The sequence below is a fragment of the Schistocerca gregaria genome, chromosome 5, assembly GCF_023897955.1.
Source record: "Schistocerca gregaria isolate iqSchGreg1 chromosome 5, iqSchGreg1.2, whole genome shotgun sequence".
Classification (NCBI taxonomy): domain Eukaryota; kingdom Metazoa; phylum Arthropoda; class Insecta; order Orthoptera; family Acrididae; genus Schistocerca; species Schistocerca gregaria.
The window spans coordinates 281,154,859-281,170,504 of NC_064924.1; the positions used below are offsets into that span (position 1 = coordinate 281,154,859).

Consider the following 15,646-nt stretch of genomic DNA (forward strand, 5'->3'; position numbering starts at 1 on the left):
TGTTTTTCCACATACAGGGTGGACCAGAACTGGGACAAACTTTCAGAGGAGTTGTATGGATCAAAACAAGAAGAAAAACCCCTTTAAACATAGCCTCTTAAAATGCTTACCTTAACAGCTCTGAGTATTTCTTCAGTGGTAGAGATGTGTTACATAGTAACAAAGATGAACAGGTGGTCACAACTCTAAAGGTGTGCATTTTTTCTTGTTTTCATCCATACAACCACATCTGGAAGTGTGTCATTGGATTTCTGTTGCACCAAGTACATTGAGGTGGGGATGACAGTTAAATTCCCTATCCAACCATCCCAATGTAGGTTTTCTGCGATTTCCCTGAATCGATCTAGGCAAATGCTCGTTCCTTTGAAAAAGAGACATGGCTGATTTCCTTCCCCATTCTATTGTCATCGAGTCTTGTGCTCCACCTCTAATGACCACACTGTGGATGGGACATTACACTCTAACTTTCCTTCCTTCCTTCTATCTGTATGTATTATGAGACACAACAACTTTATCATAACATTATGCTACAAGAAAGGATACTTGTTATGATGATTACTAGTTTGTTCAGTTCATAAGATTACTGGAAGAAATATGCTACCTGTTGACAATGTTTGCATGAATAACAAAAAAAATTCTGATATTAAATAGAACCACCATACTTAAGACCTGGAAGTAAGCAAAACTATATCCATGGAGATATTTTTTTTTAAATATTTGTTTTCATGTGTGTTTTAGAATCTACAACAGAGCTTATTGAGGGCACATATGGTTCTGTGAATGCACAGCTCATATATGGAGTGTTCACAACACCCCCTAACAGCATTAGTGGCTCAGCCGTGTGTGCCTTCTCACTCCAAGACATCACTGATACCTTTGAAGGAAACTTCAAGGAGCAGGCTGAGTTGAACTCCAACTGGCTGCCTGTGCAAAGTGCCAAGGTAAGAATATAATCTGTACAACATGACATACTTCATGGCAGTTAAATGGCTAATCTTCATTTCCATTTAATTTGAATGTGTACTGTCAGTAATACCTATTTCTGAGAACAGAAAGACTGCTGTCTTGCATTAGTATTTGTTTATCTTTCCATAATTTTTAACAGGAAAAAGAAACAATGGGAAAGAATCTGCTTATTTTTCTCAGAGTAAAATATAATCTGTGCTTGTAATAAGACTGTTCACTTAAGCCTGTCCCACACAGAGTAAGGTTCTGTGCAAGTTTGCTAGATGGCGTGCACGACTGCCAGCTAGCAGTTAGGTGTGATGGCTACTTCGCATGCTGAACCTCTCACATGGTGTGTGATTCGGCACGAAAGCTAGCTGGCTGGAACTCCGTAAATGGCAAGGCATGCAAGCCGCCTGAACTGCAATCTTTCTCAAAAGACTGTAAACAAACTATTTGGTAAAAAATTTAAGTCTTGGACATCTTATAGCTTCATTAGTAGCTTCATGATTAACTGCCTGTCATTTCATTAATGGTCATATTTATTGTGATATTTTAGGAGTAAGTTAACTATCACAAGAGTTTCAAAAAGTTTGCAGTGAAAAACAGAGATTGCTTTTAGTTTCCTTTAGATCATATATTGCTGTGTATTAAATGTAGCTATTATATTGAATGTTTCTCTGAACTTTGAAGGATATTGTGATCTATTACCAATCTCAAGAAAATGTATCATATATAAACCACTTCATCCCAAACTCACTCTCACGCCAATGAAAAAGCCAGACTGAAATATTCACAAAATTCCTCCTATCTTATAAATGGTTTCAGATATTGAAACAAAATTTTGGTAAATGACACTACACTAAGAGGAGAGTATTTCACCATATGATTAATATACAAAACTTCCATATCTACACTTATATTCAAGTGACTGCAGTTCCCCCCCTCCCCCCCACGCCCCACACCCAACCCCCCACCCCCAGCAATGAAATGGTGTAATATTTAAGCCTCATTGATAGATGGTGAAATGAGAATTACTGTGGATTTAGAACAACATGTGGCAGAATTATTGATTATTTTTATACAGAGAAAGGGAATTTTCATAAACCATGGACATGTCTTTACATAAGTTGTTCTTTTATGATTGTGTAGCAAATTTCAACTGTATTGAGGTGAGTATTTATAAATTCAGCTGTGTTTTGGTGAAAGGTGCAGATTTGACCGTGGCAACTAGGAAACTTAACATATTGCTCAAAACTCGCCACTGATAACATGTTTCTGACAAAACTTAAATGGAATAAGAAGTCTAGCGAAAATAAATCAATACTTCTATTGAATGGTTTTGTGTAATCCTACATCCCAGTGTAGTTTTAATAATGAACGGACGATGTGGTCTGGCAGCGGCCAAAGAATTTCATTTCTGTATCTCTATGATCATCTGAGAAACATGAAAAAATTTAAATTTGCAAAATCCAACCTATCAAGGTGTAAACAGATTACCAATATTTTTGACAGACAAAAAGATGTTTGTGGTGAAAAAGTACAATCCCTCATTCTGTATAGCGATAGGGAAAAATAGAAGGAATGATTAGTGCTTTTAATTGTTTTCATATTTCTTAGATTATTATGATACAGAAATAAAATACATTACGCAGTTTCAGTACATACCATTCATTATTAAAAATACCCCAGGGTATTGGATTTTGCCAAAATATTAACAGAAGTAGCAATTTATTTTCTCCATACTTATCATGACCTGTATTTTTCTTCAGAGAAATGTCATCAGTAATGAGATTTGAGTAAAATATGACACCTTGTTGCCACATTAACCAGTTTCTTTTGCCAAAATACAACTGTGCTTATAAATATTCATCTCACTGACATTCGAAAGCAGACAATATTGCTACAGAATCATAAAAGAGCAACTTATGTAAAGACATGTCAATAGTTACTGTAAATGCCCATTCTCAGTATAAAAATAAATTGTAACTTCTTCACATATGTTGTTCCATAGCCGCAGTAATACTTGTTTCACCAGCTATTGATGTCATTTAAATCTTACATCATTTCAGTGAAAAAATCTTTAGCCACTTGAATGTCGTGATAGATACGGCAGTGGTGCATATTAATCATATGTCAAAACACTCTCCTCTTTGCATATTGTCATTTGCCATATCGTTTTGATATTGTTTACAATACATGAGGAATTTTGTGAATATATCGTCCTTGCGTTTTCACCGGCTCGTGAAATTGGGCAAAATGCTTTATATATGAACCATTTTCTCGAGATTGGTAATAGATAGCCATATGTTCCAAAGTTAAAGAAAGAATTAATATTTAGCTGCATTTCTTGCGCAGCAACATATGACCTAACATATGACCTAAAATGTGCCAAACACAAATTCATGTTGTTGTTGTTGTCGTCTTCAGTCCTGAGACTGGTTTGATGCAGCTCTCCATGCTACTCTATCCTGTGCAAGCTGCTCCATCTCCCAGTACCTACTGCAACCTACATCCTTCTGAATCTGCTTAGTGTATTCATCTCTTGGTCTCCCTCTACCATTTTTACCCTCCACGCTGCCCTCCAATGCTAAATTTGTGATCCCTTGATGCCTCAAAACATGTCCTACCAACCTATCCCTTCTTCTAGTCAAGTTGTGCCACAAACTTCTCTTCTCCCCAGTCCTATTCAATACCTCCTCATTAGTTACGTGATCTATCCACCTTATCTTCAGTATTCTTCTGTAGCACCACATTTCGAAAGCTTCTATTCTCTTCTTGTCCAAACTAGTTATCGTCCATGTTTCACTTCCATACATGGCTACACTCCAAACAAATACTTTCAGAAACGACTTCCTGATACATAAATCTATATTCGATGTTAACAAATTTCTCTTCTTCAGAAACGCTTTCCTTGCCATTGCCAGTCTACATTTTATATCCTCTCTACTTCGACCATCATCAGTTATTTTACTTCCTAAATAGCAAAACTCCTTTACTACTTTAAGTGTCTCATTTCCTAATCTAATTCCCTCACCATCACCCGATTTAATTTGACTACATTCCATTATCCTCGTTTTGCTTCTGTTGATGTTCATCTTATATCCTCCTTTCAAGACACTGTCCATTCCATTCAACTGCTCTTCCAAGTCCTTAGCCGTCTCTGACAGAATTACAATGTCATCGGCGAACCTCAAAGTTTTTACTTCGTCTCCATGAATTTTAATACCTACTCCAAATTTTTCTTTTGTTTCCTTTACTGCTTGCTCAATATACAGATTGAATAACATCGGGGAGAGGCTACAACCCTGTCTCACTCCTTTCCCAACCACTGCTTCCCTTTCATGCCCCCTCGACTTTTATGACGGCCATCTGGTTTCTGTACAAATTGTAAATAGCCTTTCGCTCCCTGTATTTTACCCCTGCCACCTTTAGAATTTGAAAGAGAGTATTCCAGTCAACATTGTCAAAAGCTTTCTCTAAGTCTACAAATGCTAGAAACGTAGGTTTGCCTTTTCTTAATCTTTCTTCTAAGATAAGTCGTAAGGTCAGTATTGCCTCTCGTGTTCCAACATTTCGACGGAATCCAAACTGATCCTCCCCGAGGTCCGCATCTACCAGTTTTTCCATTCGTCTGTAAAGAATTCGCGTTAGTATTTTGCAGCTGTGACTTATTAAACTGATAGTTCGGTAATTTTCACATCTGTCAGCACCTACTTTCTTTGGGATTGGAATTATTATATTCTTCTTGAAGTCTGAGGGTATTTCGCCTGTCTCTTACATCTTGCTCACCAGCTGGTAGAGTTTTGTCATGACTGGCTCTCCCAAGGCCGTCAGTAGTTCTAATGGAATGTTGTCTACTCCGGGGGCCTTGTTTCGACTCGGGTCTTTCAGTGCTCTGTCAAACTCTTCACGCAGTATCGTATCTCCCATTTCGTCTTCATCTACATCCTCTTCTATTTCCATAATATTGTCCTCAAGTACATCACCTTTCTGCCTTCCCTTCTTTGCTTAGAACTGGGTTGCCATCTGAGCTCTTGATATTCATACACGTGGTTCTCTTCTCTCCAAAGGTCTCTTTAATTTTCCTGTAGGCAGTATCTATCTTACCCCTAGTGAGATAAGCTTCTACATCCTTACATTTGTCCTCTAGCCATCCCTGTTTATCCATTTTGCACTTCCTGTCGATCTCATTTTCGAGACGTCTGTATTCCTTTTTGCCTGCTTCATTTACTGCATTTTTATATTTTCTCCTTTCATCAATTAAATTCAATATTTCTTCTGTTACCCAAGGATTTCTAGCAGCCCTCGTCTTTTTACCTACTTTATCCTCTGCTGCCTTCACTACTTCATCCCTCAGAGCTACCCATTCTTCTTCTACTGTATTTCTTTCCCCTATTCCTGTCAATTGTCCCCTTATGCTTTCCCTGAAACTCTGTACAACCTCTGGTTCTTTCAGTTTATCCAGGTCCCATCTCCTTAATTTCCCACATTTTTGCAGTTTCTTCAGCTTTAATCTACAGGTCATAACCAATAGATTGTGGTCCGAGTCCACATCTGCCCCTGGAAATGTCTTACAACTTAAAACCTGGTTCCTAAATCTCTGTCTCACCATTATATAATCTATTTGATACCTTTTAGTATCTCCAGGGTTCTTCCATGTATACAACCTTCTTTCATGACTCTTAAACCAAGTGTTAGCTATGATTAAGTTGTGCTCTGTGCAAAATTCTACTAGGCGGCTTCCTCTTTCATTTCTTAGCCCCAATCCATATTCACCTACTATGTTTCCTTCTCTCCCTTTTCCTACACTCGAATTCCAGTCTCCCATTACTATTAAATTTTCGTCTCCCTTCACTATCTGAACAATTTCTTTTATTTCATCGTACATTTCTTCAATTTCTTCATCATCTGCAGAGCTAGTTGGCATATAAACTTGTACTACTGTAGTAGGTGTGGGCTTCGTATCTATCTTGACCACAATAATGCGTTCACTATGCTGTTTGTAGTAGCTTACCCGCATTCCTATTTTCCTATTCATTATTAAACCTACTCCTGCATTACCCTATTTGATTTTGTGTTTATAACCCTGTAGTCATTCATAGTGACCTCTATCTTTCACTGCAAACTTCCAAAATTCTTGGAACAGTTTACTTAATTCTAAAATATCACAGTATGTATGATCATTAATGAGATGATAGGCAGTTCATCATGAAGCTGATGAGTGAAGCTATAAGATGTGAGAGAGTCAAATTTTTTTACTGAATATTTTCTCTACAATTGTTTGAAAAAGATCGCAGGTTGGCCGATGGGCACAAGATGTTCTGTTTGGTCTTGAAAGTGAACTGGCATTGTCTCAGAGGTCCTGCCCTGTAGGTTGTACATCAGTTGCCAAACGGGTGTCCCACCTGGCCAGTGCAGGTAGCATGCAGGGAGCCTGACTAAGCCTCACAAGAAAAGTAGCACCAGACCTATCATGGAAACATGTAGGGAGCCATTGCATGAGCCAGCAAGTAAAATTGCAGCAAATTTTACTCTGTATGAAATGGGCTTTAGTCAACTGAGGACAGAAATATCAAGAATAGAAACAACTTACTTAACCACTAATTTTAGATGAATGGTGGGTAATGCGAAGGCATGCAATAAACCTCTTTTGCAGCCATTCCAACATACTTGCTTTGGTGTCATATTGTGTGGATGTTCTGTCCACCCATCTGTAATAGTATGGAACATTGTCGCTCATGACTGGCTGTCCTTGGTGGAGATTTGGGAAAACTATATTTACAAACCACCTTTTAAAGTTTCCAGAACTCTGTTAACCACTGTAATACCCTTTTGTGAATTTAGTCATGAGTTTTAATTGAGCCCCTAGAGGAGATTCCCCACCCCATGATGGCAACATCATCAGCCATCTGCCAAAATTTATCTGGCTTTCAAAGTTTCATCCAGGTAGAATATTTCTGTTGCTGCTTCTTAAAATGTTTAATTCCTACAAAGAAATGCAACTACCAGTTGACAATATCTTCGTACTCTAGCAGTAAAAACCTTTTATTAATCACTTTTTTCTGTGTGAATTCTGTGGGCAGCAAAATATTCTGGAGATGTAATTCCCTAGTCCAGTCAATCTTTTTCTTGAGTATTTGTCAAAGTTTTTGTAGTCTGGGAGCACTTTCCTGCACCAAGGAGAAGCGTTCAGTTGGATTTTCCTGGTAGATCTTGGCCCCAGTGAGAGATTTTTAAAAATGTCAGAAAGTAAGATTGCACTCTTTACAGAATGGATGGTTATGAGTAACAAGGAGAGGTTCTCAGACATAAGATCAACCTTCTGAAATCATCTTATGGCAATTTATGTTATAGTCCCAGGTATCACACTATGCAGCCAAAATTAATTGAATAAAAATAATGACAGTCATTTCTATCATTGTGTGAAAGTGTGAAAGAAAAGCTGACAAGTGACAGGACTCATACCAATGACCTTCTGCATGACAGCCAAGTATATTAACTACTATGCTGCATAGGAGTGTCTAAAAACAAGTTTGGTATTGCAGCTTTAGGCACCTCCTGGATGACAAGAAATTCCTTTACCCACACAAACAAAAGGACCACTTGAAGTAATCCAGACAAAGGAGAGGGTAGTTTCAAAGTACTGTCAAACTGAAAATTTTGAATAGAAATTTATATATTTTTACCAGGAGCTTTTGGTGGTTTCCCAGGATTATCTTTACAAAATTTGCGAACTCTTCTCACAGTGTTGGAGTATGTGTCATTGTTCATCTTATCAGTTGAGAGAGAAAGTCGAGCAACTCTTTATTTTTGCTTTCTTGGTCACATCATTCAATGACATTATTAATTATTTTTCATGCTCTACTCCTTAATGTACTGCCCATTGTCCTTCTCCAAGGAGTGGAAGGAGTATCTGGCATTTCCTCTGATAGGCCAGCAACTGTTTCATCTCTCATCAAGAGATGTATTACTTTACTATGCAATACAGTGCTACACAATAGTCACTTTGCAATGGCTACATATACAAAGTTCTGTATTAGATCACTGAGGTTGATTGCAACCAGACACAGAACATGACTGGACTGACGTCAACTGACTTTCAATGATTCGGAACTAGGGAGAAAGACTTTGTGGCTTCTATCTTAATGGTTTAATGTATTCAGTTTTTGTTCTTTTGTTGTGGATTGTTATGCTAAGCACTTCTTTTTTTTATGTGTCTTTTTATAACACTAGTGTTTTTGAAATTTCACACCACACTACGTTGTTAACTTGTTGTTACATCACATATATATACTAGATGTTTAGATTCAGTTTGGTAGTCCTGTGTACTAACATAACAATATTCACAAAACACTGTTTTGTGCTTGAGCCAAAATGTGATTAGTCCATTTGGGTGTGTTTTCTAGGTGCCTGACCCACGTCCTGGACAGTGTGTCAATGACTCACGAACACTTCCTGATCTCACGCTTAATTTTATCAAGACACATTCTCTAATGGATGAGTCAGTGCCTTCATTCTTTGGCCAGCCTGTTGTTATAAGGACTAGCTTCCAGTAAGTACAACTGCTGCTTACCAGTATTAGTTATGTATAGTGTCTGTTACATATTGAGAACATTCTAGAATTATTTTGCATTTCCTCCTAGTTTTCTTTTAAAGCTCTAGGCAGTATAGGTTTCATAACTATTCAAGAGTTAATTTTCTGTATATTTCCATCAAGAAAGTAATTTCCTTTTGCTTTTAGGAATACACAGGTCTTATTAGAGTATGCTAAGTCTGAACAAGCTGTAAAAAATTAAATACATTAGGTTCGTATGAAGTTAAATGTTACATGTTGTTTAACACTCCCTCTCTGTCTGCCAGATTTTCTCAAAAGCCAGTTGAATTACACACACACAAAAGTTATCCAGAAACTGGTAGTTACAAGCATGTGGTGATAAGTGGCACAAATAATAATGATGCTGTCTGTTTATTTAAACTTAATTTTCAAACAAGTCACTAACAGCCACAATTTTTTATCATCAAGTATAGTTTTATTTTTGTAAAATGTTTTGATGTAGACCTTTTGTCTGGAAAATATGACAACACAAAAACATTTTGTTTTAATGTTTCACAAACACATCATCAAAATTCCCACCAACCAATTTTTATTCTGCTTCTACATGAAGCGATACACCATTACACTGCACGAAGCAGGGATCAGTGCAATCACATTTAACCACACAGTACATTTAAGCACAGTCTAACACGTTAGCATACAATTGTCAAGTAGTCTGTTAGTGGGGCCTAGTGTGTGGCTTACATAAGGCTGTTTTGCACATGGTGCAGTGCTTGCTGCACTGTCTGTGCTTGATGCACAGTAACCTATTTAGGTCGACACTGTAGGCACGTGCTGTTTGTTTATGCACGCTCATTGTACAGGGTTACAGCACTCCTTCCCCCTCGGAGAAAAATGTTTACTGTGGAGATGTCTGTGTCTTCAATGGAAGGGAGTGACTGCTAGAGCAAGTATTGTGCCATCACAGGAGAATATGGTCCAAAATGACACATGCAGGGACATGTTTAGTGCTCACAGCACCACAAAAGACCATAAGGGAGCATCAGTGTTGGAGACAGCAAAGAAAAAAGCTGTTGCAACAGCGTGGGCTGCAGAGATAGAGATGGCTCTGCTCCTCCCGGTGGTGGCGGCAGAACGGAGGCAGCGCAGGAGCTGGAGGGGGCACGGGATACACTGTGGGGTCCAGCAAAGACCTCGGAGTTGGCCACAGGATTGGAGGGCTCTGTGGTGCACAGTCGGTTAAGTGTGGGTGGAGCTGCTCGTAGTGTCGTGACACTGAGCCATCAGAGATGCATATGATGCAGAGGTGACAGTCTCGGCAGTCGTGGACAGTTGCTCGTGTCCACTTAGAGTGCCAGCCAAATCGTTGGGCTCAGACATCAGAGCCCAAACTGAATCACTGTGAGGAGGATGCTGCCGGGCAGTGGTTGTAGCAGGTGGAGTAGTGTAGGGGGCTGGGAGCCACTAAGCAGCTCCACTGGACTATGGTTACTAAGTGGAGGGAAACTATATGAACGTGAGAACTTATCGAGGCCTTCCTCGGGAGAAGATCGAGTGATATATTTTTTCACCTGAATTTTGAATGTGGGGACCAGCCTCGCCTTTGGACTGGGAATGAAAGGAAGGGTCTCTTACATGCTGGATGCCACTCTTTGTACAAAAATCTTGAGATACATGGGCCATTGTCACAATTGTATTAGGCAATCTCTCCAAGGAAAAATCTGTAAAAGGGCCGTGACTGTAGCCACCGTGAATGTGGATGGCAACATAAGAAAATTTTGAGAAGGTATTGACTACTACAGATCGAAAGGAGTTAAGAAACGGTCCCACAAAACCAGCGTGAATATGCTATCAGTGGCACGGGGGCCTGGCTGGACGCCAACTCTTCAGTAGCCCAAAGTAACACACCGTCAAGAGCGGAGAGGCGGTGGGAGAGAGGATAATGATTACACGAGGGATCCGACACTCGGCCCGGTGATTTATCCGGCCAGCCATAGTGGATGTATTGGACAACTTGATGAAAGACGGGACCAGCTCTCAACAGTTGCTGAAATCCGAGAACTGGTAACGGGAAAATCATCCACAGTGTTTTAGGCTTCAATGTCTAATTGGAAATACAACAGTTAATCCTGATCAAAGGCTGGATCAGGGGCAATTGAAATTCAAGAAAGAGCATCTGCATTAGCATGTTAGGCAGTGGGATGGAAATTAATCTTGTAGTTATAGCATGACAACAACAGAGCTCGGCACTGCATGCAGTGGGCCACTTTGTCCAGTAAAGACGCCAAAGGATGGAAAAGAGAAGCCAGAAGTTTACAATCAGTGATCAAATGAAATTTAGAACCGCTTTGAAAAATATCAATTTTTTGAGTGTGTACACTATAACAAGGGATCGTTATTCTGTTTGTGAGTAGCATTTGCACATTTGTTTACAAGAATGGCCACAAGGCCATATGGGAAAGCATTGGTGGCTAAAACAAGATGTTGGACCATTTGGAAAGTAACCAAATACAGTGATAAGTGTAATGTCAACTTCATTATGGTAAAAGTACACTTGCAGGTAGGTGATCAGTGAAAATGAACACCTTTTTTTCCCAGAGAATGAAGTGGCTGAGTCAATGTGGGTACATCAGGGAGAAATTTATGGTAGTATGCAATCTTTCCGAAAAATAACTGCAACTTTTTGACATTGGTAGGGAGTGGCAGAGCTGTAATGGCATAAACACGCTGGAGTAGAAGCTTGACGCCAGCACGTGAGACTTCGAAACCGAAACAGACGATAGACAGCTGAAAGAATTGTGACTTGTCCAAGTTACATTTCAAGCTGGCAGTCTGCAGCACTGTGAACAAGGCACAAAGGGAATGAAAGTGTTCATCCATTGAGGAGTCTGAGACCACTGTATCATCCAGATAGTTAATGCATCCTGGTACAGAGGCCTTGACTTGTCCCAAAAATCAATGGAAAATGGGAGGGGCACTAACAAAGCCGAATGGCAGGCACTGGTTTGGCATAACCCAAAACAGCATACACGCGCCTGAGCCACTGAATGCTGTCAGAATCCGATGTCCATGAGCCACTGTCTGCTGTAGAGACCTAGCCTCCAGCTGCCTGCACTTTCGGCCGGTAACTCCAGTCAAGCCCCAGACAACGCCTCCCGTGCCCGTTGCAGCTCATGGACCCACATTCATGTCCCTGTGCCTGTGCCACATTGGACGTTGGGGCCGGATTGGCATCCACACCAATTTACTGGCTTGTCCGTAGCAGCTCCCACGTTTGAGGTCTGACTGTACCAAACTTGTGCATATTCTCTGGACCTCCGTTTCCTTGAGCATCAAGATAGGATCGAGTGCTGTGCTGTGTTCCCACGACTGAGTCACTCACCGAACTTTGGGAACGGTGCAACCTATGAACACTTGGACTTGCCACTCTCGACATCACTCTGAATGATGTAAATAGTGAACTTTTTCTGTAGATCTTGTGAATACTCAGTGTTATTATTAAGATGTCAGTGCCTTTGAGACGTCATACCAATTGACCTGAAGCCTTCACCGCACATTGCTACGGACAGTTGTAGCCAGGGCCTGCTGCCACTGTCACTAGCCGACCGCGCGAGGACACACCCACTGCATGCTCGATGGTCTGGCACGCTGTCGTCACAGGCCGCCACCCTTCAAACACTGATTGACCTCTACCATTGCTGCTGCACTGCCATTATGCAGCATGCGAACATGAAACACACGCGTGCCACAGAACGATCGTTGCGTTTTCGCAGCTATGGAGCTCTGCTCTCAAAGGGGGGGAGGGGGGGGGGGGATCTGTGTGGCGGCCGCACCGTTTATACGTGCAAAGGGCTGAACTACGGCACAGCCGACACAAGCAAGCGATGCCTGGCATTCACGAGTGCAGCTATACCGTTATGCCGAATTTTGGCAATGGTGTGTCACGCACTGAACCGCATGGGACAAAACAGGCGGAAAGTGTGAGCTGGTCAATGCAGTGCAACACAAGTCTCTGACTTCTTGCACCACTACTGACCTTATGCAGTGAGTTAACGTGACTCCCCTGCAAATGCGTACATGTAGTCTTAAATGCAGTCGCCCATTGTGTGGTGTCCACCCTTCTGTTTGTCAGTGCCTTTCTCCCTTTCACGGACATCATGGTGCCTCCAGTTGTACCAGGAACTGAGCATTTGGAGACGCAGCTTTTGTCTCGCTTGGTACACGCAGTTGCGCCACGGCTCATCGCCGGAGTGCATATCCTCTGGGATCGGTGATTGAGCCCTACTGCCAGTGCAGTGTGCCTCTACAGACGGGAATTAGTGATGAATTTCATTTGTAACTTGAACACAGTGCGAGGGCATGGCAATAAAGCCATTACACTGCACGTTAATGACTGTAAGCGGTGATACCACACATCTCCACTTCATATTAATTAGGCTCCCAGAAAGCTGTGCTAAGAGTTCATCCTGCTAGAGTAATGGATATGTATCAATAATACTGTAATTTACAGACTTTTTAAAATCACCATAGCCAAAGGTTGCATTAGGTTTTGTGACAGTTAACAATGGATTAGGCCATTCACTTGAGGAGATAGGTGTGATAACAACCAGAAACATAAGTTGATCCAATTCTAATTTCTCCTGTAAACCTATTGGGATTGGGCAGAGACAAGAAAAGTGGGGCCGTGCCATCGATTTCATTGTGGTGTGAGCCTTAAAATCAGTATCGCACCTTAAACCTTCCAAAAACGGGGAGGGCACAGTGGGAGAGGAGCAGGCGGCTACTGTCGTGACACTGGCTGCTGTTGCTACTTAGCATGGTGCTGCCCCGTGCAGTGTGGTGCATGGCTGTCACGTTCTCTTTCCTCTGTGGGCTGACCAACAGCAGCTGGTGGCTATTTTACAGCAAGCTTCTATCCAATTTCCTGCTGCCCTAGAGACTTTGAAGGACTGGCTATTCTTCAAAACCTCTGAGAGTGATGGATTTTAACATTTTAATGCACATTCAAGAATTTCTGTCAGGGGCCAGGCATATCATAGCATCACAAACCACTGAGTCAACATACAAGTCCCAGTGAGCTTCTGTAATAAACTGGCAATGTCGGCTAAGACCACGAAGCTCCGCTGCCCGAGCCCTGTAAGACTGTTGCAACTGCTTTTGACAACAGTATAACTCGAGGTGAGCAGCAATAACACGAGTAGTGGTAAATATAGAGCAGCTGAAACATTTTATCGAAAGAGTGACTGGTAGGTTCCTGAAGAAGAGTTAGTTGTCACTAAAGGTGATAAACGTGTGGAGAAATCCATGATGGAAAAAAGCCTTGCACATGTTCAGGTTGGCAACTCCAAATGCTTGAAAATGTTGCCAAAGGCATTTTTCATGTATGTCCCAATCTTCTGCAGAATCATTATACAGAGGAAGTAAAGTGGATTGCGCCAACAGTGATGAAGCAGCAATGCTGCCATGTTGTTTACTGCCACTGAGAGAGCCTGCTGCCGGTTGGTGAGTGCTCGCTGCTGTTCAACGAGAGGTTGAAGAATTTCCACTGACATGTGCTGGCCATAGTGAACTGAGAAATGAAATATGTGGAGCAGAATCCCATCTTCATCATAAAAAAATATTGTAATGTTTTACAAACGCAATGTAAAAATTCCCAACAACCGATTCTTATTCCACTACCACAAGGAGGGATACACCAAGACACTGCATGAAAAAGGGATCAGTACAATCAGACTTAACCATACAAAACATTTAAGCACAGTCTAACAGTTGAACATATAATCAGATAAACGTTAGTCTGCCCAAGAGTTGGCTTATCCAAAGCTGTTTTGCATGTGACACACTGCACGTGGCACACTGCTTGCTGCATAACTTGTGCCAGTGTGTAGGACCCCTTTAGGCTGGCCATGTAAGAGCATGCTGTTCGATTATGTGCACTCACTCTATAGGGTCAAAACACATTTAATTAGCCTATACATGGATCTTAACTGTGACAGTTTTAGTCTTGGTGTGTGCTGTGGAGTGCTTGAAAAAGTGTAACTCAAAACATCTTGCAGAAATAAAAGATCAGTTTTGCAGTCAAAAGTTTAAACAACAAGTATGAGGTGAGAAATGTCGCACTCTCTCTAAAACTACTTGTACTGAAGCTCATGATCAGTGTGATAAACGCGTAGGATGATATAGATTATCTTATCAAACAAACTTGTATTTCAGGTCTGCTTGTGTCTGTATATGTGTGGATGGATATGTGTGTTTGCGCGAGTGTATACCTATTCTTTTTTCCGCCTAAGGTAAGTTTTTCCGCTCCCGGGATTGGAATGACTCCTTACCCTCTCCCTTAAAACCCACATCCTTTCATCTTTCCCTCTTTCCTGATGCAGCAACCGCCGGTTGCGAAAGCTCTAAATTTTGTGTGTGTGTGTGTGTTTTTTTATTGTGCCTGTCTACCGGCGCTTTCCTGCTTGGTAAGTCATGGAATCTTTGTTTTTAATAAATTAGTATTTCATTATCATAAAGGTGTATGTGCAGTCACAAATCCAATCAATCAATGCTTTCAGAATACTGTAAGGCAATAAAATAGAAAAAAATGTTGTCCCAGATCAGATTTGCAAACCGAGTGCTTAACAGTAAAGAGCAAAGGGTTGAAAGAAACAGCCTCAGCAGAAAAGTTCTCTCTCTCTCTCTCTCTCTCACACACACACACACACACACACACACACACACACACACACACACACACACACATACACACACACACACACACCTTTTATATCCACTAGAATATTTAATTCATGACTGCTCTGCATAATCCTTACATGCATAGAGCAGTTTCCTACAGTCATGTTCTTTAGTGTCAGATAGAGGAGTCTATGAAGTAATATGCAACAGATGTGAGAACAACTCCTAGAGAGTCACTGTTTGAATTAGTCAAGAAGCTTATTTTGTACGCAGCCTGTTCCAGAGATCGCTTTATTCTAGTTTCCATATCTCATATACTTAACTGTATTGAAAAGTAAAATAAGGTTTTTATTTCTGTTTTTGATTTTACTATCTCAGAGTCAAGAAAATAAAAGTTAATACTTCTAAGATTAAAATGTAATAACATATTTGTTACTATTAGCAAATTGTTTATGGAGGTTCAGA

General features: G+C 40.7%; 1 protein-coding gene across 2 annotated transcripts in view; it reads left to right on the forward strand.

Moving 5' to 3' along the window:
• Window positions 1-15,646, forward strand: part of LOC126272209 (semaphorin-1A) — a 794,592-nt gene that overhangs the window by 748,056 nt on the left and 30,890 nt on the right. For both annotated transcript variants that reach the window (XM_049974894.1, XM_049974893.1), the window contains exons 11-12: window positions 739-941; window positions 8,355-8,500. In XM_049974894.1, the coding sequence (XP_049830851.1) occupies window positions 739-941; window positions 8,355-8,500 (349 nt within the window). The remainder of the gene's footprint in view (window positions 1-738; window positions 942-8,354; window positions 8,501-15,646) is intronic.